The sequence below is a fragment of the Aythya ferina genome (assembly GCF_964211825.1).
Source record: "Aythya ferina genome assembly, chromosome: 7".
Taxonomy (NCBI): Eukaryota; Metazoa; Chordata; class Aves; order Anseriformes; family Anatidae; genus Aythya; species Aythya ferina.
The window spans coordinates 31954828-31975602 of record NC_140302.1 but is presented as its reverse complement, the minus strand read 5'-3'; the positions used below and the strand labels follow the sequence as shown (position 1 = coordinate 31975602).

The following is a 20775-nucleotide window of genomic DNA, read 5'->3' as shown; positions in this document are numbered from 1 at the left end:
CATGCTTGCCTTGGTGGATGTGACTCAAGAGGTTGTGGAGGTTGTGCTCTTTCCTGAGATGGACACCAGGGCTGTTCCTGCAGCATTTGCTGGTATCCTGGCTCTGAATGTAGCATTAACCCCACACTGACTCTTGCACAGAAACATGAGTTACGGCCCAAATACACTTGTGTTTCTTAGGTTTCGCACATCTGTTTGCAGATGCCACACGCAGCTGTTCTGCAGTTCCCCCTAGCTGCAAAACAATTTATTTATTTATTTTAAATCCTCACCAAAAGCCAAGAAATCTTTACCAGCTAACACAGCTTTTGGCCCTGGTAGGCGAGGCACAAATCCAGCAGCGCACAGGCCAAATCCCTTCAGCTGGAAGGTATTGTGCTGTTATTTACTTTGGAAGCACAGATGCGATTTATTCTCGTGTTGGGGGTTCTGGTGTCACCGATTCCCAGGGAAGGGAGCTTGGCCTCGTGTGTAAGCGGAAAACATCCCTGGGTTTGTGAGGGGAGCCCGTTGTGTGCTGAGGCGGACACAAAATGGGGGCGGCCGTGGCTGCTGGTGGGGCTCTTGGGTGTTGGGGGAGAAATATTTCAGTAAAATGCCACTTTTCAAAATGAAATAAACGAGAAAGGGAAATGTTAACATCTTCGCTGCCCCTCTGCCGGGCCAGAATTGCTCTTCCACGTCTCAGGAGAGCGAGGGGGGCGCCGGCAGCGCCACCAGCCCGCCGATTCTGGCGGGAAGGCGCCACCGCCATGTCGGGGCCGCCCAGCACCTGCCCGCTGGCGGCTGCCCGTGTGGGGCAGGAGCCCGGCGGGGCCGAGCGAGGGTGCAGCGGGGCTGAGGCGAGCGGGAGCCGCCCCCGGCAGCACCTCCCGGGGCCTCTCGGCGAGCAGCGCCCGGCCCCGTTACCGGCACCGCCTCAGCCGCGGGGCGGAGCGGGCGGCGGCGGCGCCCGGCAGGAGGCGGCGGTCGGGGCCGGGCAGGGCAGGGCCGGGCCGGGCTGGGCTGGGACGGGGCCGCTCCCCCCTCTCTCGGCACCCCCCTGCGGGCCCCGCGATGTTCAACCGGGCCGTGAGCCGCCTCAGCAGGAAGCGCCCGCCCTCAGGTACCGGGGGCGCCTCAGGCTGGGGGGACGGGGACGGGACCGGGACGGGATGGGGGGAGCCATGGGGCGGCCGCCGCGCTGAGGGAAAGGCTTCGGGCGCCTCGTTCGCAGGGATGCGTGGCCGGGGAGCGCCTCCAGAGATGCTGCGAAAGCAGAACGGCCCCTGCGCTTCCTTCCTGGGGGCTAAAAGTGGAAGCCGGTGGCCAGCTGCTGCTGCTGCTGCTGGTGCTGCTGCTGGTGGTGGCCGCAGGACGGGATGCGGTGCGGGGAGCGCGCCCAAAGCAGCAGCAAGGCGCCGTGGCTTCGCGAAACAGGCAGGTGAACCTTCAACGGGACTGCTGGATCAATTAAGGAGGGTTTCCTTAATTAACAACCAAGCGTGCGATCACGGAGCCGTTGAGGTTGGATAAGGAGGCCCGTGCTGGATGTTTGGTGCGAGCAGGGGCTGCGTGAGGTGGGCTGGGGGCAGCAGGCGCTGAGGGGGCTCCGTGAGGGCCGTGCCTGGTGTCTCAGGGGCTTGGTGAGGCTCCAGGTCTCTCTGTGGCTGCTGGCACAGCTCGGTGTGAGCTCTGCTTGCTGTGCTTTCGGCCCATATCGTCGGAGGCTGCAGCTCTTTGCCGTTTCTGGTAGCCCCCCTCATCTGACAGGCACAGCGTTACGAGCGCCGCGCTCCCCAGCACATCTGCCCCGCACAAAGAGGCTTTATCCCAGCCTTGCTGCCTGACTGGAAAAAGCAGCTCCTGCAGGATCCTGCCCTGAACTACCACGCTATCCCGCCTGCTAGCAGAGCGTGGGATTCTCCTCCGAAATAACGGTGCCGTGCACGCAAGCACTTGGTCGCTTGCTGTGTTCGTGCCGGCCGCTGCACATCCCAGAGGCAGCGGTGTCAGGGCTGCTCGCTCAGTGGAAACTTTGCTTCAGCAGCCCCCGAGCTGCCTGCTGCTGGCTCGCTCTGCCTCTTGGCTTCTGCTCTGCCTGAGAGATAGCAAGCGCTTTCCTGGGGCAGTCAGAAATAAGAGATATAATTAGCGTGTTTATCGCGTGTGTGCTGATTACGGCTTTTTCAGGAACGTGAAGTGGAAGAACTGCCATGGCGTAACGCCCTGCTCCATGCTCACAGTTATCTCCCCATGCTCAGTGGCAGCAAGTGCCTGGCTGCCTGGTTTTATTGCTCACAGACATGTACCTGTTGGTCACTAAACGCTGGTGCTGAGCCTGTTATTCCCCGTGTACGCTATGTAGCTTGGTCACCAGATGCTTTTAACAGCAGGAAGTTATCTTTATAAACAGCAAACGGTGCTAATTAGGGTTATTCCTGTAATTACGTTTATTGCAGGATTGCATTCTAAAATAAACGGTTTCAGGTTTTCATTGAGTGGTTTTTAAGGAAAGGTTCTCATTGAGGTTCTCATTTCTTCAGTGGAGGCATTGTTTTTAAGGAAATTTAGTAAGATCTTGGGGCTATGGACATGGGGATCATTCTGGGGAACTTCATCCTGTCCTAAAGTCTTAAAAACTTCTGGACATCACACATCAAATCTGCTACATGAAGCTAATACGTGGAGTGGGAAGGTACAATCCCAACTGGGGGGCACTTGTATTAAAAAGGAGAATGTTTGTGACTGCTTATTTAACGGGGTGTAATAAAAACACCCAGCGGCTTTCGTGGGCTTATAAAGCTGGAGGATGTTCCCCCTTGCCCTGCACCCCTTTATGCAGCGCTGCTGCTCTGCTTGCAGGTGGGAGCGACCCTCAGGAGCCCGTGGTGCTCTGCTCACATTGCCTTGCTGCTCCCACCTGGCTGTCGCTTGGTTTACAAAGATCAGATGCCTGGACACTTTGAGTCAGGCTCCTAAGATAAATTTCACAAATCACAATCGGGAACCACATCCTTTTGCCTGAGGGGAGGGGAAACTGAGGCACAGATAATTCACTGCAGCGCTGTTTCTAGGCAGAGTGGAATTAGTTTTCTTACACGGGCAGGGCTGTAGCTGTACCTGCTGCTTTGGAGACAAACCTGTCGTGGCCCTTACTGAGGGGGTGTCCTGAAACCTGAAATTACCACTTGTGAAGTGGGAAGGGGAGATTTTCACAGTGGTCTCTCTCACTGTTAGGAAAACAAATGGACTCTGCAAGTCTGCAGCAGCCCAAACTCTTTGCTGCAGTGCGAGTGCTTCGTGGGGTTTAACCATAGCTGCGAAGGGCATCTGATAGCACAGCTCTGCACAGATCATGCTGTGAGATACTTGCTGAGGTTTAGATTCATGGCGGAGGGAGGGTTTGTAAGAGAACTGCAGCAGAAGTTGCTGGGATCTGGGTTTCCAGTACCGGCAGGGAGAGACGAAGGGGCTGTGAGGACGCCTGCGGTGGTTTCAGCACGCACTTTGTGCACCTCTGCGGTGTGCAGGGACCTCGGCTGCTGCCTGGCTGCTCACGGCCCTTCAGCCCTTCTGCGTCTCCTCCTGGCATCCCGAGTGCACGAGGAAAGGAGGCCAAGCTCTTCGTGTGTATTTGAGAGTTGTTCAGATCAGCAGTAAAAGCCCTGGAGCCTTCCCAAGGAATAGATCTTCTGATGCGTAGCCAGCAAACAATTTTTTGGCTTCACCAGCCTTGGATGCGATGTGCTTTCTGTCCCTGGGACAGAAATACTCAGAACCATGTACCAGCTGTCCTGTCTGCGGTGGCAGCCCAGCGTACCTCGTGAAAACAGAACTTCAGGGGACTTGAAAACAAACAAGCAAGCAGAAAAAACACCCAGAGGCTGCTTGCCCAGAGCAGATTGGCTCAGCTGGGGTGAGGCTCCTCTGCCAGCTGCCCCTCTCCCCTGAGACCACGTGAAGGTGCCAGACTTGTTCTGCTGAACAAACCATCGCATTTCCCCTTCTGCCTTTTCCCACCTCCCAGCGATGAAACTTTCCTTAAAAATAAGTTTCGTGCGTGCGACCGAGTGGGATTTGCTTTGTAGGCACCGATGCCGCGGGCTGCCAGGAGGAAAGGCAGAAGGAAAGGTCCTGCTGCTGCGCGGGCTGCGGTCACTGTGCTCCGCAGGCAAAAGGTGCCTGAACTCCCATAAAGCGATGGCAGTGCCTACTTCTGTGCTCGTGAATTATCCAGCTGCGAGACAATTTTACCTCTCTGGATGCAAAGCAGCATTCAAATATGCGCGTGTGTTTATTTTCAGTTTTATGGTGTTTCCTTTAAAGAGCGCAGCTGTAATCCAAGGGAGCAGAGGGGAATGGGGAAGAACTGCGTGTGATGTTAATCACTCCTAACAAAGATGCTCTCCTCAATTTTTCCAGAGATAAACGACAGCGAGGGTCACCCCAGCAGCAGCCACCAGAGCTTGAAAGGAACCTCAAAATGGGCTTCGTCGCTGGAGAACCTCCTCGAAGATCCAGAGGGAGTTAAACGATTTCGGGTTGCTATATTACCTATAAATATTTATATAAACTAGAATTAGGAGGAGTGAGATGAATGAGGCTCACCACAAATGGTGCAGCTGTGCCAGTGCTGTAAGCACACAGGCTCGCATCCTTCTAGACATGTACCCTGTGCCGAGGTGGCAGAGTTGGAGCTGTGGCATTTGCCGAGCTGCTGTTGTGGGGAATTGCTTGCTCTTGTAAGGCCTGCGGAAGGCTTTGGGTAGCATCTTTTTAATGGGATCGGTCAGCTGTTGTGAGGATTAACAGTTTACTGTTAGATAAACGACAGGCCTTGAGCAACTGATCTCTCTCGCCAAGCATTATTAATTGCTGGGCCCATTCCCACACATCCTTACTCAAGCAGCAAGTTACCTCAAACCATTCCCTCAGCCTGATAACTCTGAGTGGCTCTTATTTTGTGTTGCAGCAGCTGTACTGAAAAACATTAGCTTAACTACAAACTGTGGGCTTGTGTAGCTCCAAATGGAGGCTTGAGGCTTAATTAGATGAGGACGGACAGTTGGTTTATCAAGGCCTTGTGGCTGAAGTCAAAGGATTAGCTGCAGCAATAGGAACTACCTGGTAAAGTATGGCTTTGCTGGGCCAAGAACTGATAAAATGCACTGGGATAAATTATTTCCTCCCAGACTGGTTTGAAAACTGATGTAAACCAGGATTATAAACCACTGTAATTACTGTGTGATTGAGAATTCTTGAAACAACAACAAAAATCGTGGTACTATTTAATTCTTGGCATTACTCAATCTTTATTTTCTAATGCTTGGAAGTAAAAATTGTCAGTCTCAGAGCTATAAATATTTCAATCACTGCTTTTTATACGTCAGTTTAACGTAGTTTTTTCCCCTCGTTTTAAAACATTCTTCACTTTTGGGAGAATGCTTAAACACCGTTTAGAGAAGGCAAATACGTCTTCTGCTTTAGTTACTTAAGTAAATTTATTGCCACTGATGATCATGTTTAGAAACACTTTGATATGTAGAGATTTCACTCATTAAAAAAATCAGAAAGATGCTAGACAAGAATCTCAAGTGATCTGTTGCTCTCATTAAAATAGTTCATTATACTCACCTGCTAATGAATTCATATATTTGCAGAGTTCCCTTTGAGTAATAACTGTGAAATTGCTCAAGTTATTTAAGGGAGACTGAAGACGCTCTTCGTCTTAGTTACTGATAAGCTCTGAGATTAGATGTAGCTCATCCTTCTCCTGGAATGTGCTTTTAAAGTGCTGAATATATTGTTCATTGGTGCCTCGGCAGCGAGTAGACACATTAATGCAGTGCTTCTGTCACACTCTTAACTCGTGTCACGGTGAAAACTAGCCATAGGCAGCTTCTGGCTTTAATAGCTACGGTAGGAAGAGAGAAGAACAGTCGAGAAATTGGGTCCTAGCTTTGGTAACTTTTCTTTTTCTTTTCCCTAGGAATTTTTAAAGAAAGAATTCAGTGAAGAAAATGTTTTGTTCTGGCTAGCATGTGAAGAATTTAAGAAAACACAGGGAAAAAAACAGGTACGCTTCCTAAATAAATTTTACTTGTCAGCAAGATTTCCATAGCAGAAATGGAGCTGTAATATTTCTGTCACATAACATGCCTCATGTGAGTGCAAATAAACACATTTGAGGGAGTTGTACTGAAATCATTGTGGCATAATTGTTTAGAAACAAAGTTGGTTTTATTTCCAATCAAAACAAAATGCTGAAATTGCCAAGTTTGCCGTGTTTGACAACTAAACTTTTTGTTGCTGCTTTGGAATAGCAAAAAGTTTAGTTCACTAATATTGCATTATCTTGTTTGAAAATATAAAGTTACCTATTTCAGGACATTTTAAAACATAGCAGCTATTATATCAAAATATACACCACTATGCTTAATATGCAAACATAAAAACAAACAGCACAAACAAAATGTTTTACAATACCAAACTGAATTGTTTTGCCTTACTAAATTACCAAAGCAAAAGTATTTGAGGGTCCATTTGAATTATTTTGTTTAAATATTTATTCAGATTGATACTTTTTTTTTTTTTTTTGATACATTCCTATTTTCATATTTTCATAAAAGCTATAGTTTTCTGGTAAAAATATTCTGTTGGAAGCTTTTTAACCAACCATCTCCAGTAACTTCCATCGAAGTCTAGGTGCAACAGGAACACAGGATGTACTTTTGCTTCTTCGTAGAAGCCTGTAGAGTTAGGCCTAAAATATGTACCACGTCCTGTTTGATTGTTTCTGGAAAAACTCTAAGATTTATTTTTTGTCAAATTCCGAATTTATTTATCTTCAAGGTAGTTTCAAAACTCCAACTGAATAGTACAATCAGTGAAAATAAGGCTCTTAAATCCTAGAAGCCCTCTTTTTTTGATATCCCACCTTTATGCCCTTCACATACCCCCCTCTTATTGATGACAAAGGGAATGTTTTGGAAGGCAACAGGTGCAAACTTACAGCCCCTTTTGCGTTATTCTGGCCAAATAGAATAGCATGAGGAGGTGAGGCTGGGAAAATGCCACTTAAACCTGCTTCAGATGGGACAGCATATGCTGTGAGTAACATCAGAAATGCCAGGGAATTGGAATCAGGTGGGGGAAGTGGCCTTCTGGGGGCATTAGCAAGTGCATCTGGAGGAGCTGCCCCAGTTCTTGTGTCCAGACTGCAGGACTTCCTGTCTTCAGGCCAGTCAAATGTTGTCAGTGGATAATGTTTTCCAGCAGAATACTGGATTTTCAGCAATATTTATTTTTGAGAGGGGACAGTCAAGTGTCAGGAGGCAGGATGACAGAGGTTACTGCTTGTGCCAGCTGCCCCTCCAGTGGCAGCAGTTTCTGTGGGTGGAATGAGGAGCGCAGCCAGGCTGTGAGTCCATCTGTCTCCTTGCCTATGAGGGGATTTCAGCTGCAGCTGGGCTGGGGCGCGCTGGAAGCCAACGTCTGATGGCACCAAGCTCGCCCAGACAGGTCCTCAGACCTGGCTCTGCTTCGGAGCAAGCAGCTGCTTCCAATCCCATTGTGTCAGTCTGAGGTAGAAGGCGTTTGATCTCCTCCTCCCCCAGATGTCCATACAGCGTCCTGGCTGGTTCCCTACTCCCCTTCTGAGCTGGTAAAATAGAAGACAGCATCGCAGTTCATGAACAAATGGAAAGATCCCTTTGCTCTGTGTAGGGCAGATGTTTTTTTTCTTGGTGTGTCACGCAGTGTCCTTGCTAAGAGGTGTGTAGGTATCAAACCAGACTTTAAAAAGGAAACGAAAATGGAAAATCCTTCTGTCAGGTCCCATGTTTGCCACTGGATAGCAATCAGATTTTCCCTTCCTAAATAATTTCCATCTTTTTAGATTTACAGGATTGTGCACGCTAGTGCAGGAAATGGCAAACTGATGGATAGAGATAGCAGCTTAGTGAATGCTTGACTGGATTGCCAAACGAAGGGATGGAGACTTGATTAGTTTCAACTCAGCTGAATTATTCAGTACCAGTGATTACAGTACAGTGTGTAACGAGAGCTTTGGCACAGTAGACTCCAAACATTACAACCAGGTAGCATAAGTGTGCTTTAGGATGACACGGATTTGCAGTGAGTTTTCGTAGCTACTGCTTATTTAGTTAACTTACACAGCTAGAAAAAGCACTAAAAGTAGAAATCCTTCAAGTGTTCACGATAGCATTAAGCACGAATATGTCTTCTGAAAGTGACTCTTGCAGAAATCACTTTGTGTCTGTCTGATGTGAGCAAAGTGTTCCAAAACCAACTTAGTTATTTAACAACCTGCTTCTCATTAGAGCTGGTTTACCACAGAAACTCTCACAGACACTCAGATTTCGGTCAGATGAAGTTGATTTCAATTAAACCTGGATAAAGTAGGATTGTTTTTTTCTATTTTTAAAGTATAAAATAAACTTGCCGTTACTTGACGTGCGAGTGTTAGCATGAGGGTTTTCTTAGATGCAGCTTGCACCAAAGTCACCAGCTGCTCGTTGGATTAATTATCTGCTGTGCCCAGTGCTGTCGTGGTCCTGCGGGGGCTGCTGTGAGGTGGGGAGGTTGGCTCGGGAGCTGCTGCCCTTCCCTCCTCTCCAGCCTGCTCCTTGCAGGCAGGTGCCAGCTCGCCCTGGCCGTGCTTTCTGCTGGCCGCAAGCTGCCGAACTCTGTTAGTGCCATTCTGAGAAAATATCCAGTGCCTTTTGTCAAGGCTCATTAACTTTGCTTCAGTCTTTACTCTAACCACAGCCATGTGGGCTCTGCCTACAGAGCTGATGTATCGAGCCTACACGGCAGATCTTGCAAAATGTTGTGCAGATGCATCTTCTCTGCCCCCTTCCTCTTGAATGTGAGCCACTGTGCAGCCAGGGTTGCTTGATCACAGGAGCAGAGGGAGCACTGGCAAGAAGAAGCCTGGCACCTGCCCGTGGTGTTGGCTCTAGACTAGTGGTGGGAATGCAGAAGGCAGCAGAAAAGGAGTTCAGACCATACCTCTCCTCGAGTTTACGTTTGTTTTCCTGTTTTGGTGAGCTAACGCAAAATGCATGTATGGTGCAGGGGAGATGTTCAGCATCTGCAGAGTTGGGCAGCGAGCAGACTGCATCAAGAGCCTGGACAGGTCTTTAGGTGGGCCGACTCCAAGCTGTTCTCGTGCAGCATGGAAGTACAAGCTCTTCCCCTCCGCTCAGGAAACACCTCTGTCATTTAAAATAAAGAAATAAAAAGGATATTTTCCTTATCACTCCTTTAAAATTGAAGTCAAAATAGAAATGTCATTTTTAGTGAAGACTGGGGAAGGAATTAAGTGAGCTCTGCTGCCACCCATATGGTCCACATCTTAGGACACTCATTTAACTATTGAAATGGGAGTGGTGAGGATAAGTGAATAAAATTTAACTTTAAATATTTTACTGAGGTTAGTTATGTGTTTCTGCTTGTTAATGAAATAAATAACATGTCCCTTGTGCTACTTTCCAAGTTTTAAATGCTTCTTCTATTGCAGCTGAGCTGTAAGGACAAGTTACAGATTGTAGGAAGTGTTTTGAACAACAGAGAATCTTTTCAGCTGTTGCTGAAATTCAGCAAAATGCTCAAGTTGTGTAGAGACCACTTTCAGAACAAATGTGTATTATGGTTGGATTTGATGGTCCTGAAAGGCTTTTCCATCCCATATCACACTGTGATTCCATATCTGTTCTGTACCACGTCCTTCTGCTACTTCTCCTGTGAAATGTGGCAGTGTTTATAAAGGACTAGGTAACACCGCACAGCTGCTAACTGCTGGAGTCTGCTCTGATGAGCATCTGGGACTCCCATTCACCTCATTTGGGAACCGCACATGCTTCAGAGCTGAATTTGACCTTAGGAAAGGAAGTGGGAAGGAATATTTTATCCATTTGAACTACCGAGGGGGATTTGCGTAGACAGAACTTTGTATTCCAGAGGGGAACTTGGCGTGGACGCAGAGGCGAGTACACAGATGTAAGAGAAAAGTGCCAGAAACGCCTTAATAACCACCTGTGAACAAGGTCCCAGTCTCAGAATCAGAGCAGAGTCCCCCGCGCTGAGGCTTTAGTTTGAGGCTAGAACGCAGATCACCACCCACCGACTGGGAACAGCGCTTCCTCTTCCGCCTGGACCTGGCTTTCCATGAACATCCTCTGGGGAAGGCATACACATACTGGCAGCTTCACTGTACCTTCATTTATTTTTTAGTTCAACTGATGTTTTCCTGCTGGAACATGGATGTAGCCTAAGAGGGGCTCTGTGTGCAGCAGAACCTGTGAAGTTCATTCGTGTACTTCCACGTCTCCAGTGCCACATCAGGCCCCCATGTCTCTGCAGTGACCCCCTCTCCCTACCACAGTTCTTTCACTTCCTTTCTTTGTCATTCTTTCCCACAAAATCCAGAGATCCTCCCCATTTCACCAGCCTCCCACGCAGTCTTCTTGTTCCCCCCATGTTCTCTAACTTCCTCACAGCACTTCTGTTTTCTCTCATGTTTCCCCTCGAGCCTTCCTTTACTCTTTCCCCGTGGTGCCCAGCTTGCTGCTGTGCTCCTTGGGCAAGAAGCGCCTCGTTCTGGGGCTGGCGTGGAGCTCCGTGGGTATCGATTAGCCACCTGCCAAGTCCTGGCTGGCAGCTCAAGGAGACAACTTTGGAATATATCCTTTGCACCTTGTCTGTGTGAGGGCTTTAACATAATTTAAGGCAGTCACAGCTCTGATTGGATTAATGGCTCATTTAGAACAGACGTCTCTGACCCAGTCTCCCCTAATCTGTGAAACTGAAAAGATTGGGGATCTTCATAAAACACCTCACAGTGACTGAACGCAGCTGGCACGTGACAATTTATCCACCAGCTGAGTGACCTGTAGCACTTTGCGTCCCCTTCGGCGGAGAGAGAGTTAACTCTCAGGCATTACTAATTGTCAAGCACATGTTGCTTTTCTTCTAATTATCACCAAATGCTGATTCTCAGCTGTGAAACATTAAAGAAATTCTGGGACTTGTTCATGGGTAAGGGTTTAAGCGCTTCCTCCTTCAAGCCCACTTCCTGCCAAAGGGTCCCCTCGCAGACAGTTGCTTGTTAAATGCAGCGAGGAACGCTGACACGGACCCACTGCCAGTTATCTGGGCCTGCTGCTCTGCAGGCTGTGCTTTCAGAGGGCTGCAGTGAGGCTTACCTTGTACGTGGCTTGGCAGTGTTCTTCCTCACAAGCTTTTTCTTGATCTGACTGGCCTGTGTTTGATGTTAAAGGGTTTTAGCCACTTGGATGTTGTTTTGATGCTTAAGGGTGCCTGGTGTGGTCGAAACACTATCCCTGGTACTGATCTATCAAGAGAAGACCCCTGAAATCAGGGCAAATGCTAACACAGTGCCTTATGCAAGTCACACCTCTATTTAACAGCTTTTGAGAGACTTATCAATACGGTTAGCCAAAAATTATTATATTTTTCCCCAGTCTTGTACTCAGTGTTGGACGTGAGCTGCCCTGAGGTAAAAACACAAAAAAAACATGTAAGCTGCACGATGAGGTTATCCAGCAGCAGCAGGCATTATGCACTGATTTGCTTGTTTTTTGCTGCACAGGGAGAGTAAGCTTCCATGGTGTTTTTTTCCTCCTGGGTTCCTTGTGTATGCTGGTTATCTACTAATAAAAGCAATCTTCTAAATAGTGAAGACAAACCCTAGGTGATGGTGCTGTACAGTTTTACGCTGGATACTCAGTTTTGGACATCACAACTGCTGTCTGACTGACGTGCTGAATACTCACAACTTCTGCTAATGTCAGCACAGGAATTGGCCTGCAGTGATGTTTTTCCTCCAGCACAAATAAGTATAAATAAATAAGCTGATATTCATATTTTTGTTTTGTTTCCTTTTCAATTCATGCTAAGTTTTGTTTTTAAGAAGTGAGCGAGTTAGAAGTTTCCATCAAAACCTTAAAAATACAGCGACTATTTCCACAGTAAATAATTATTTACGTAAATGTGTCCTTTTGCAGATGCAAGAAAAAGCTAAAGAAATTTACATGACTTTCCTGTCCAGTAAGGCCTCGTCCCAAGTCAATGTTGAAGGGCAGTCCCGTTTGAGTGAGACAATTTTGGAGACACCTCACCCTCTAATGTTTCAGAAGCTCCAGGACCAGGTAAAGCTATTTTCTTCCCCATGCAAACGGTGAAGAAATATGAACCGTATGAATTCCAGTTTGGGACTTTCCTGAAAAATTGGATGAAGTTTGCTCCTGGGTTCCTCCGCTGGTAGCTTGGGAATCACCGAGTGCCTAACTTTGTGCCTACATTTTCCTGTGTTCGCTTGTGCCGAGTCATTGCTGATGTTTGTTTCCGTAGTTGCCACTGGTTTCCCTGAGAGCTCAAGATTCCCCTCTTTGCTTTGTTTTGTATTTATATTTATGTGAGTATAATGCAGTTTTCCAAAAAGCCCCCTCTTCTGCGACACACAAAACTAAAGGGAGGAGTTGGCATCTGCTTTGCGTTTTCCTACAGAACTTGGGAGGTCTGGTAGAAATTAAGTAGTGGACTTCAGGTACGCCTTCTGGTGGTAAATCTTCTTAATTGTTAGCTTAGTGCAAATCGTAAGCTGTGAAGTGAGTCATCTGCAGCTTTCCAGCACTTGCCGTCTGTGCTATTTTTAATTTCTGTACCAACCTCAGCACTACCTGTATGTTCCATTTAGCTCTTTTGCGGAGAAGCAGTTACACTGCTTTAAAATAGTGTTTTCAGCCTATTTTTATATCAGGTGCTGAATGTTAGTTGGGCACTGGCTGGATCAGTTGGAGGGATCTGAGGAGCAAAGCTCCTGCCGTCTTTCAGGGAGATTCCAAGCCATTGGCAGTGGAAGTGCCTGAAACCCAGCTTCCCCGGGAAGAAGCAATGTTTGTCATGGAAAACCTCCTGACGTGGGGGACGGGTGGGTGATTACGTGGTGATGAGCGTGAAGCTGGAGGGGCTACTTGGGTTAGGATGTTTCGCAGCTTTACGGTGAGCGTGCACACAAACAGCCAGGGCTTAGTGATAGCTGACCTGGAAACGTGCTAGAACAGCGGGAGAAGAATCCCAGTGGTGTAGGGAGAAAGTCTGTGAACTTACCAAATGCAGCACGTTTGGGTTGTTGTAGATTTCCACTGCTTGAAGCTCCTGTTTATTGCTGTTAGATAATTGAGGAAGAGTTATGTTCTTCTCTTGTCTTCAATCCTTATAAAGTTATGAAGAGCAGTGCATATAACTTGATCTCTAACAAACACTGCTCACTGCTACTGGCAGCTTGTGCTTCAGGCGCAGTCAGCCGGGCTCGTTGGCCAGAGCTCGTAGGGTTCCCAGCATCAGTGATAACCAGCACTTGGTTCCCCAGCAGCCCTGGTGGTTTAGCTGGGGCTACTTCTGGGGCGACCTTAAGCACAGGGCTTAGAGGCAGCTGTTGCTGTTGAAAGGCGTTGGAAGTGGTTCATGAAAATCTGTAGATTTTTAAATACTTGCAGGGTAAACGTGCCTGCTCCGAGGTGACGAGAGGAGGGAACAAAGAGAACTCAGCTTTTGCACGTGATTATAAAATCTGTGTCTGGCTAACCAGGCTCTAGGGGTACTCAGAGAAGATTTTGATCTGAGCGTTCTCCCTCTCTGGGAGATGCTGTAGATGATACAGGAACAAGAGGAGTCTAAGTTCTTAAGCTGACTTAAAACATTTTAACAGGTGATGTTTTCATGGCAATTTTTTTTTGCCCTTAGGCTAGTTTGATAAATGTAATTATACTGGAGTTAGCCAACCCCAGCAAGTGTAATTTGACCTTGCTTAACTGTGTTGATTTGAGCCTCTATGAAGAGGGTGTTTTGGAATTAATTTTTAGTCTTCAAGATTGCCACCGTTTTGAATGTGTACTTAAATACTTAGATATGTAAACAAGTGATGATTTGTAAAATGCTTTATGTCCTTTATTTTGCAAGGGGGGTGTTCCAGCTCACGCACAGACAAGAGAAGTCAAGTTCTGTTTGCTTGCCTTGGTGTGTCTGTTCAGGTTCCTTGAACATGCGGGGAAAAAAACAAAGAGGCAGTTTGAGATTTTTTTTCCTTCCAAACAGCTGGATTACCCAGTTGCACTACCAGCCAGAAATGAGGCTTGTAAGGTTATCCGCATTTGGATGATCCACAAATGCAGGTCAGAATCCAGAAATTCCTCTTGGAAACGTAGTCACTCTGGGTACCATAAAATGTAATGAGTCACGAGTGATGGCTCAGGGAGGCTGCTCCAATGAAATAGTCATCAGAGGGTGGTGCGGACTTGGGTTTTGCCGTGGTTGTAGTTTTCAGGTTTTCTTTTTATTTTCCCATTGTTTTGAGACCAAGCAAAATACGGCCCCAACCTTGACACTGACCAGATTCCAGGCTTCTCTCCCAAGCCCTTTTGTTTTCAGAAAGCTCCGAATGAGTTCTAGCATTTTTTTGCCTGAAGTGGATATAAATAGAAGAGAAAGCAGATGTGTTGAGGGATGAGCCTACACTGGAGCCATTTGACACTTAAATTAAAACTAAAATACACTTTGAGGTGTATTTTAATGTCGCGCCTTTTCGTAATTACAGTCATGGCAGCAGTAACAGAAAACAAACAAACAAAAAAAAAACAGTAGAATTCATATGTTGTCCTCATTCAGAATGTAGTTTTACTTGGGTCATTCTTTTTTGTGTTTTTTTCTTTTCCTCTCTTACCAGATATTCAATCTGATGAAATACGACAGCTACAGCCGCTTCTTAAAGTCAGACATCTTCCTAAACCATAAGAAGTCTGAGGAGCAGGAGGAGAATTCATCAGAGGCTCAGACTGCAGCTAAAAGAGCGTCAAGAATTTACAACACTTGATACGATGAATCTCGTTAGGAGAGGTGATCCAGTAATTAACTCACACTCAGGAACAGTCTAGGTTTATAGCAGTTGCATATAGGGCTTGGGAAAGCTCAAAACATTTTTAGGAGATACTTACCTTTTTAATTGCTTGAATGACTAATTGTTTTTGCATGACAACTAATAAATAACCAAGTGCCCATGGAAAGACTGTTTCCTAGCTAAAAGGCTGAGGTATTCCTCCATAACATGAATTGCATTTTATATTTCACAAGTTAAAATGCTTTCAGTTTCTTTTGCTTTTTTTTCATTGTTGTTTTTGGGCGTAATGATGCTGAGAAAGTGTTTTTTTGTTGTGTTGTTGTTTTAATTTGTGCCTTCTGGTTTTCATTTGTGCATGGCTTTTACTTTCTGAATTGTTGGGAGCAGCTGTTGAGGAGTATGTTTTAAGTTATTTTGTGAATGAGACATTCATAGGAAACTCTAATTAAGGGACAGCATCTTTCAGGGTCAAGATCAATGGAATCTAATCTCACTCCTGTTTTCCAGTGTAACTTTTTTCTTTCAAGGTGGCAGAAGTTTTACTTTGCCTTTACTTACACATCAAAGCACTTCTCTGATCATAGTTTTCATTTTTGTATTTCTTCAATTTCTCCAATATTTTTGCAGCAGACAATCGCCTTCAGAGAAGGGAGCAATGTATATCCCCTTTGGGACAAATGCTCTTAGACACAGAGCATCTCTGAAGAATTCCTAAAAGCCGTCAGGAAATCTGCCAGTTAATATCCCACATTGGGCACACTCATTTCAGCAAAGCTTGACTGGGGCACGTCCTGCGTGTCGACCAAATTGTCTGTTACATCAGGGTCAGATGCTGCTACTGGGAAGCATCTGTTTTTTTCCTGGGTCTCAGTCACATTGTGTGTGGCAAGAGTTATTCTGCAATGTGCCAACCATCAAAGTCTGACTTTGTAAGATATTTCTGTTAAAGTCAACCTGCCAGTGTTATTAAATTGCAGTTTTATTTGGGAAAGCAAAAAGCCACGTGCTTGTTCACAGGCTTCACGGTGTGTAGTCTAGCTCTGTTTCACTTTCATTACTTACTCCTTCATTTTTTTGCACTGCTTTCCTTGAACTTTTGCTGATATGCTGGCTAATCAGATTGCACAGTTAGCTTTTCATGTAGTGGTTTTTAGGAAGGTCAGATGTCATACATTGCTGTCACTATCAGTGTTTTTAAAACTAGGTCTAGGTTGTAATTTTTGAGGACGCAGATTCACTTGATAGACTTGATGATGACTTCTTTATCTCTGAGCCATTCTTGCAGGTAACGTGTAAAGAAAATTGTTGCTGTGGGTGCTTCTTGTTACATATAAGAGCGGGAATGGGACTTGTGATTCTTCCCCCAGAGCTAAATGGCCTGTTTGTTCTTAGGAAATAAAAAAAAGCAAATTATGAAAGTCCTTCTGTGTGCATGTTTTAAGGTGTAATTCTTATGCAATGAGTAATTTTTCCTTTTATGCTCCCAAAAGATTTAAAGGTGAAGTCATATTCCTGCTACAGGCACTCTCAGCGGTGTTTGACCTCATGCTTAAGCTATATTTCAATGTTTCAATCCTTCTGTTGTAATGAGGCCTAGGAAATGTGACCATCCAGTTCTGGATTTACAGAGATTATAACAATTTGTAATCTCAGGATAACGTCTTTGGAAAATTCACTGTAACAGTGAGCTCTTAACACCTGCCAGGGCAGAGGATGGAACTTCTCTTACAGCTGAAGTCCTTGGGAGCAGGCTGCTTAAGCACATTTGGGAGTTGGGACTTGTCTCTTCCCAGTAATTGCAGCAGAAGTCTTGGTGATCTAGAAAAAGCAGGATGGGGACTTTGATGGGAAAAATGCAGGATGAACTCTTACTGTGTTCATCACGCAGATGCGTAGTAGGTTCATTTTTAATCATATTGATTTACAAAAATGCATGAGTAGGGGAGAAAAGTCTTTGACTATCAAGTTTTGAAACAATAAGTAAACCCGAGGCTGTATGAACAATGGTGGGGCATTAGGAGAGAAAATACGTGTGTGTAGCTGCTCAAAAACAACTTTTTCCTTGGCAATACTCTCGCTGTCAGGTACTGTATTATTTGCTTGGTGACAGCAACTGCCCGGTGGGAGTAGACACAAAGGTGCTTTACACTACTACCAGCCAAAAGCTACTCAAATGGAAATGCATTTCTTAGCAGCATTTCAATGCCTGTGATGTTTATTTCAATGCCTATGATGTTTTTATGATAATATACCCAAATCCGCAACATTTTTAATCTTTGTATTGTGTTTTTGCTTCAGCAGTAAAAAATTCATTGCCCTCTTGGCTGTCTTTCCAGGTTTTGTGTTGTTCTGTTTTCTTTTGTTGTTTGTTTTGGTTTTGTTTTCTTTTAAGAAAAACAACTAGGTTTGCAAGATGCAGAAATCAGAGGGTATTTTCTATCCATGGTCTCTATTATCCAGTAAGAGAGCAACTGATGCAAGCAGCTATCTGTAATTGCAGCATGTATATATGTGGAGAACGTTATTTGCTTCTGTTGATTTCATCACTGATCAAACTTTGTGAAATAAATTGTCTGAGGCATATAGCAAATTGCACAGGCAGAAAAAGAGATGTTTCTCGGAGTAAATCCTGCATTCCAGCAAGAATGGTAAACTTCACATTGTACCTCGTGCTCTAAGTGGCCATTCAGAGTTGCTTTATGTAGAGGTCAAAGATAGGACGGATTTATTCCTTTTCATAGAATTTACACTGAAGGTGTAAGCACAGAAAGCAAGAAAGTTTTCATGCCTCATCACGTGCCTTGAATTCTGCCCTAATGTGTGTTTCTCAGCTGAAAATTAAAATATTCTACAAATACACCGAACCTGTGTGCCGGTGGTTGTTTTGTTGTGAATGCAGTTTGAGCCAAGCTCACTTCATATGCTGTAGCGATCCCGTTTTCTGCTCTCATTCCCTGTTAGCACAGTTGCTTGCATTCTCTCGCTGTCTGTTTTTCTCTTGGAAGCTGGGATGGCACAGCGGGTTTCACTTCCGAGTCAGCTGTTGTTGAACAAAAGCACAGAAAGTCACTCAAACAGCAGATGCTTGTACCTTCATCTCCTTTTTTTTTTTTTTTTTTTTCATTCCGTTTCTTCCGTTGTGCTTGTTTCAAGTTGCTAACCCATTGATGTGGAGAAAGAGGGTTTGAAAGACTGTACAGAAAGGTTTCGGTAACAGTTGAGAACGTGCTTATATTTTCACTGAAGGTACAGATGGAGTTAAACCAGTAGCACTTGCATCTGCTTTAAGATCTAAGTAGGCCTGTGGTACAGAGAGAGGACAGTGGTTCAAACCTGAAAAACGATATGAGTTCCCTTTTTATAAATTGTGTTTTTTCATCCTACAGACAGAGCAGAGAGTCTTACAAAGTTAACTAGTTTTGCCAGACGTCATCCTCTGACACACCAGGATGTTCACACGGCCGTGTCCATTGCCCTGTCCCAGAGGCAGCTCCCTCTTGTTTCAAATCCAACACAGCTCCTGTCCAAGGCCTTTGAGTGCTCTTTTTACCATTAAAAGCAAACTGCGGGGTGTCCTTTACCCAGAGGATCCACGTAACTTTACTGGGTTGCCATACAAGCCCTCAGCAGCTGCTGTGCGACTGTGATCGCTGTGATTTAGCAGCTCTGTTATTGTTGAGGGATGTTTTTCATCAGCACAACTACTCATGTCTTGGCTGATAAGAGCGGCAAATCCATTTCATTTGGGAGTTAAAAAGCGCCCAGTACTGAGCGGGTTGGCGTGGTGGGGGAAGGAGGAGGGAAAGCGGTTTACAGAATGTGGTTGCTGTTTGGGTAAATGAAATAAAAGCCAAATTTAACAGCACCCTCTCCTGGCTCCTGGCAGAATCACACGTAGGGATATTGACAGCAGAGAATGGCTGCGAAGAAAGGAAGGGCACAGCTCTTCGTTCCCTCAAACTCAACGTATTGCCCATCCCTTATGTCTCAAGAAACCCATTTCACGGCTAAATTACTGCCAATAACGTGTGGTGTGAGGCTGGTCGTGCAGGACACGGGGGCTCAGTGCCCTGAAATCGCTGTCGGGGATGCACTGAGTGCGTGGCAGCTCGCCTTTTTCCGCACAGATTCCAGCAGTGCCTGGTCATTTCCTCACCGGAGCGTGGCTGCAGCAACCCCTCGGTGTTAGTTTTCCCAAAAGAGTCCCGGGTCTCTCCGCAGGTCGTCCTGCCTGGCTGGAGCCCCGAGCCCAGGGGAATCCTGGCCACCAGGGCTCCCAAGGCACCATGTCAGCGTGCAGCTGGCAGCGAGAGCTGTATCAGCACTAACAAATGTGGTTTCCGTTTTTTGTATTTTTTTGTTCAGTCCTGTCTCAGCTGCCTGGGGGTTATCGTTGCCTGCGACCATTTGATTAGATAGATGTCAAGTGTTTTTCCGTGTCATTCATGCGCAGAGGTGGGACTTGGAGATATCCGAACGGGTTTATGGTAACAGCTGCGGCCGTGCAGCTCTCCCAGAGTGACAACAAAGGGACAAACCTAGAGGTAAATTAAAACCTCTCGGGTTTTTCAATCCACAGTCTGGAGGAACAGCCTAATACGAGATTTTCTCGGTTCCCGTTCTGTGTGTACTGACTGCAGACTTTTTCCATGGGCTGAATGCTGGGGCTTAGCCACTCTTTCACAACAGCAGTGCACTCAGCAGAGGGATGCCCTTTTTGCACACCTGAAGTGCTGCAGGACCAGACAGCGAGGAGCATAACGAAAAAGCACGACAAGAAAGTGCACAAATTGAAGGTAAAAGGCAACACTGCTACGGACACTGCTGGGGCTGCAGAGCTCAGCACGTCACCAAATCGTAGTGGCAGCGTTTTGGTGTTCCCTGCAGGAGCACATCGCTCCCGACATGACTGGGAGATCCATTTCTGCTGCTGTTCTCTCTGTTCTCTGTTATCTACCCTTGGAAGGCCGGCTTCTGAGCATCCCAAGCAGGCTACTGGGTGGTGGCAAACCCACAGGTTTAGAGAAGACCTCTTGGATTGAAACTGCAAGCTACCGTGTAATGAACGCGACAGGGCTCATGGAACACCTCTGGCTGCTGCTCCACGTCTTTGACACCATCTCTCATGGAGGAAATACGAAATTAACATTTTTTTTTTTTTTTTCAGAGAAAGCTTTCATCCTGAAGCCAACAGAGTATGAGCTGTACATTTCATCCTTTCCTCCCTCTCCCCCACCCACTTCCTGCCCTACTGTAAAGCAATCTGAACTCCTTGTGATCTCTGCTTTCGGAGGGTTTCATCTCCCAGGCTGCTTCATAGATTATCAGCGGAGTCCCAGCGAACAGATGGCTGCGAGTGACAGCAGCGCTGCAAAGAATTAAGCAAATTATTTCCATCTCAGGACCGGTCTTGTTCGCTACGTTATGTAGCTTCTAAGCGTTTTCCATCCGCTCGGATGAATATTTGTGTATCGTTTACGGAACATGAACCAAATCTCTCTGAACCAAAATTTCCAACCTCAAGGCAACTTGTTATTTTTGGAGTCATCATCAGGCCTTGGGCAAAGACTTCAGGGAAATCTTATCCTCTGTAGCCGGGCCAATAGCACTGTAAACTTATAGATGAACTGTCTTTTTCTGAGCTCAAGATTAGGCAACAAACCAAACTCTTACTAAGCCACTAGCAGCAGTCAGAAAAACTACTGAGTGTGGCAGTTTTTTGTAATTGTTTGTGTTTGTCATTTTGACTCTTTGCTCTGGTTTGCTAAAAATCTCTTTCATGTAAAAGTGTGGAATGTTCTTCTGTGAGAGGAGCGCTGCCAAAAACCGACTCGGTTTTTTTTCCCCTCTTC

At 46.0% G+C, this 20775-nt stretch overlaps 1 protein-coding gene across 3 annotated transcripts; it reads left to right on the top strand.

The window, feature by feature from the left end:
- Positions 1 to 949: 949 nt before the first annotated feature.
- On the top strand, positions 950 to 17787 carry RGS10 (regulator of G protein signaling 10). 3 transcript variants are annotated; one of them, XM_084525486.1, is made up of 5 exons: positions 950 to 1105; positions 4405 to 4523; positions 5972 to 6058; positions 12033 to 12176; positions 14753 to 17787. In XM_084525486.1, the coding sequence occupies exons 1-5, from the start codon at positions 1057 to 1059 to the stop codon at positions 14897 to 14899; spliced, it is 546 nt and encodes a 181-aa protein (XP_084381612.1). In that variant the 5' UTR covers positions 950 to 1056; the 3' UTR covers positions 14900 to 17787. The 3 variants fall into 3 exon arrangements, with proteins under 3 accessions (XP_084381612.1, XP_084381610.1, XP_084381611.1); XM_084525484.1 differs by lacking the exon at positions 950 to 1105 and adding an exon at positions 1204 to 1423; XM_084525485.1 differs by lacking the exon at positions 950 to 1105 and adding an exon at positions 1252 to 1419.
- The last annotated feature ends 2988 nt before the right edge of the window (positions 17788 to 20775 follow it).

What these genes read in the sequence shown, in the direction of transcription:
- RGS10 (XM_084525484.1), top strand. Translation starts at nt 1,219, where the DNA reads ATGCGTGGCCGGGGAGCGCCTCCAGAGATGCTGCGAAAGCAGAACGGC. An exon ending in AGGGAGTTAAACGATTTCGG is followed by an intron (nt 4,524 to 5,971) that starts GTTGCTATATTA and finishes TCTTTTCCCTAG; the next exon opens with GAATTTTTAAAGAAAGAATT. An exon ending in AAACACAGGGAAAAAAACAG is followed by an intron (nt 6,059 to 12,032) that starts GTACGCTTCCTA and finishes GTCCTTTTGCAG; the next exon opens with ATGCAAGAAAAAGCTAAAGA.